This window comes from Egretta garzetta, unplaced genomic scaffold (assembly GCF_000687185.1).
Source record: "Egretta garzetta isolate BGI_Z169 unplaced genomic scaffold, ASM68718v1 scaffold4, whole genome shotgun sequence".
In the NCBI taxonomy this organism is placed as follows: domain Eukaryota; kingdom Metazoa; phylum Chordata; class Aves; order Pelecaniformes; family Ardeidae; genus Egretta; species Egretta garzetta.
In genome coordinates, this window is record NW_009259329.1 from 19,056 (window position 1) to 22,534 (window position 3,479).

At 51.9% G+C, this 3,479-nt stretch overlaps 1 protein-coding gene across 3 annotated transcripts in view; it reads right to left on the reverse strand.

Moving 5' to 3' along the window:
* Window positions 1–3,276, reverse strand: part of LOC104124342 (acidic leucine-rich nuclear phosphoprotein 32 family member B) — a 4,457-nt gene extending 1,181 nt beyond the window's left edge. Inside the window, exons 1-5 of one of the 3 annotated variants that reach the window (XM_009636668.2) lie at window positions 3,082–3,276; window positions 2,451–2,573; window positions 1,203–1,401; window positions 668–786; window positions 188–242 (exon numbers count right to left, since the gene is read on the reverse strand). In XM_009636668.2, coding sequence (XP_009634963.2) covers window positions 188–242; window positions 668–786; window positions 1,203–1,401; window positions 2,451–2,573; window positions 3,082–3,261 — 676 coding nt within the window. In that variant the 5' untranslated portion in view covers window positions 3,262–3,276. Of the gene's footprint in view, window positions 1–187; window positions 243–370; window positions 413–667; window positions 790–1,202; window positions 1,402–2,450; window positions 2,574–3,081 lie in introns of those variants that run through there. The other 2 variants (XM_009636667.2, XM_035892315.1) reach the window with 2 other exon arrangements.
* Window positions 3,277–3,479: the final 203 nt, after the last annotated feature.

Here is a 3,479-nt window from a genome sequence, read left to right on the forward strand (position 1 = left end):
AGCAGGCAGCTTAGGCGTACAGCAACAGCTCCAGCGGTGCCCGTAAGCAGGAACACCACACTTCCCACCGGGGAGAAGCTGCAGGCTACAACAGCGCTGCACTGAACCTTGGGAAGCTCTACCTAAACAGTGAAGGTGCGAGGCTGTTGAGGCAGCTTTGCAAGCACTTTGTTACGATTTGACTCACCATCATCAGCTTCATCTTCTTCATCATCCTCACCGTCTTCCTCCTCATCTTCCTCCTGGAGTCAAAACAAGACGCTTTGTTGCAAGAACCACAATCCCACGAGCAAGGTGTCATTCCACCACAACATCTTCCTTCACCTCCGCTCCCGCCCTACTCAAGTCTCAGGGTGGCAGGTAGGAGCCGAGCAGGGAGAAGCTGTCAGTTCCTAAACAGCTTCTTGCAATCCTGCGAAGGCGGCTTTAGCACTTGAGGCCACAGGAAGTACCAGGCCAAGCAATAAACAAGTCTGAACCGGCAAACTCGGTGGACCCCAAGTCAGAAGGTGTACGTGAAGAGCCAGCGCGCGTGGCAGCACTCCTCGGACCTGCCCAGCGGGGTGTCTGTGACACCTGGTCAGAGGGGCCACCAGAGGAAGGGACAAATGCACTACCGAACAGCAACGTGGTGCTGCAGATTTATAGCAGTGACAGAAAGCCTCACCTCATCATCTACTCCATCCTCCTCCTCTTCACCTTCCAGATCATCATCTTCATCTTCTTCATCATCAATGACTTCTTCGTCCAAATCATCTTCCTCCTCATCATCATCCTCTTCCTCACCTTCTACCAAAAGGAGAGGGAGGTAAGCGTTACGGTTCCCAGATACTTGCTACTCCCAGACAATACGCTTGTGCTTCCAACCCTGGTGCTACGTGAGCAACGGGCAGGGGATCACGCAGAACAAGCATGCACAAGGAGCGCCAGTGACAAGGCCCGCCAGCTCGCAGCAATTCATGGAATCATAGAATTGTTTAGGTTGGAAAAGCCCTTTAAGATCACCAAGTCCATCCGTTAACCTAACCCTGCCATCCCACCACTATTCCTTACCCAGCCTGGCAAAGGAGGGAGCGGGGTTACCCAGGCAGCCCCTACTTCAGTGGCAAGTTATAATCACCATTTATTTAACAACATGATCCATGCAGAAGGGGGAAAGGGGTTGTTGCCCAGCAAGAAAGCCAAGAGGAGAAAATCCTCACCTTCCCCATTCTCATACTCATCTTCCAGTCCATCCCCATCTGCTTCAGGGTCTGAGTCAGGGGCTTCCTGGTCATCAGCATCGAATCCATCTAGGTAGGTGAGCTGGGGCAGAAGGGTGAACACGCTCTCCCGGTAGTTGATGAGCATCGTCACCTCACAGTTGAAGAGGTCCAGACTATGCAGGTTTGGCAACTTTTTCTGCAAAGATCAATTCGTTACCATTATTTACAAGTTGACACTGTTTGAAGATCAGGCAGCCATCAGGTTTGCTACCCAGGTCTAGTACAGAAGTGTCTTTGCATGCATTATTTGCACCATGTGCTCCTCGGATGGAGAGATTACTGCTCTTGCTAACTGTAGGCAAAGAAGGCTTCTTTTCAGCTCCTCTGTCCTAGTTTCCCCTCCTTGGAGCCAGCTCCCCGTGACACCATTGGCAAACCTTACTCCCTTCTGAATGGGGGGGGCAACACACACAGAAAGCCCAGCTCCCCCAGCAGGAAGAATCACTGAGCCAGACCCAACCTGCCCAAAACATCAGGCAAAATCCCCGAGAGCACAACAGAGGGAGACCAAAGCACAGGGCCTGCAGCCTGCGCCCCACGTGCCCTTCAGCACAGCAGCTCTCCCGGTCAGGCCATCGCACCGTGCACCAGGTCAAGCGAAGGAGGAGTAAAACAGTTTCAAACTCTTTCTGGAGGGGATGGAGGGACCAAAGGTAACAGATGATGAGGCAAATGCCCCAGATCGGACCTTTCAGCTACAGTCAGGATCACAAGAGCCTTCTTTGGGGCAGTGCAGATGCAATGGGAACCCCCTGCAATGCATGCTGCGACAGCACCCAGGGCCAGAGGGTCCCAGCCCAGCACAACAGCACCTTTGGACTGATGCGATGGACACCCTCACCGGTGTCCAAGCAACTCATCTCCATGACACCCCAGGTGCCACCTACCTCAAACTGCATCCGACCCATTAACGGTCCTTTCTCAGATGGGACACTGAGCACTGCATCCACAGTTTTACTCATCCAGCCCAATTTCATGCTTCTTTTAGCAACTGGCTGCTGGTTTTCCAGACAGAGGAGCCATTAACTATTAGCCCAGCCTCAAATTGGACCCACTCATCTGTTCCCATCAGAACCACGAAGTGCTGTTGGAACAGTTACCAAGACGTTGGACTTCTGCTGCACAGACATGCCCCCCAAAGGAAACAACGTCATCCCTTCGATTCCAGAACAGCCTTCCACTCACCAAGGGCTCCAGGGTATTGATTTCTTTGATCTTGTTGCCGCTTAGATTCAAGTGTGTCAGGTTAGGAGTCCTCTCTGCTAGAACTTCAAGGCCACCAGAAATCCTGTTATCACTCAGCTCCAGCTGCCAGAAGGGAATAGCACATGGTCACAAAGTGTCTCAGCTTGCAACATGGGGAATAAAATTACCCTGAGAACCGGACTACGATGGGCACCCAAGTTCCAGCCCCTGTTTGTTAGACCATGCCATAGAGCAGCAGTTCAAGGTTTCACTGAAACCCTTTTCCCCGCAGTAACGCAGCACTCCTGTACTTCAGGACACAGGAGTACGCGTCCTCTTTGCTGTAACCGCATGTTCTAAAATCCAAAATATTTATCAAGCTTCTGGCAGTAGCACAACAACAAAAGGGAGAGAGAAAGGGCACTAAACACATAACCAGCTCAAAAGCGTTTTGCTCCATACTAAAAAACCACCTCTCTTGCTTGCCCAGGTTGTAGGCTGCAGAGGAGAAAGTAAAAAAATCAAACGATCCTTTTCTGGCAAGTGCAGGAAAAACAACTGTCACCAGGGACAGGGCAGCAGAAGTCTCGGAGCACGGACTGCTGGAGATGGGACCACAGGTCTGACTCACCTTCCGAAGTTTGTTGAGTTTGGGGAGATTGGAGACGGACAGCAAGTTGATGTTGATCATGCTGAGGAACTCCAGGTTCTCAAAATCTGAAGAGAGACCAACGATCTTCCCATCGTCCGAACGGCAGTTATCAAGAACCAGCTCCTTCACCTGCCAACAGAGACACCCAGCAGCTGTCATCACACCCGGCTACATCTCACCTCGAGCCTGTGAAGCTGGCATCAGGCAGAGTGACCGGCACACAGAAGGCAGCATCTCAAGGTCCTCCTTACTCACATCAAGGGACATGCAACATCTTAAAGCCAAGTAACTTTTGCGAGGGCACAAGGTGAGGATCCCTCACGGTGATCAGGACTTCACCCTTTGAGCGCGAGCCATGCAACACGCGACCGCTGCAC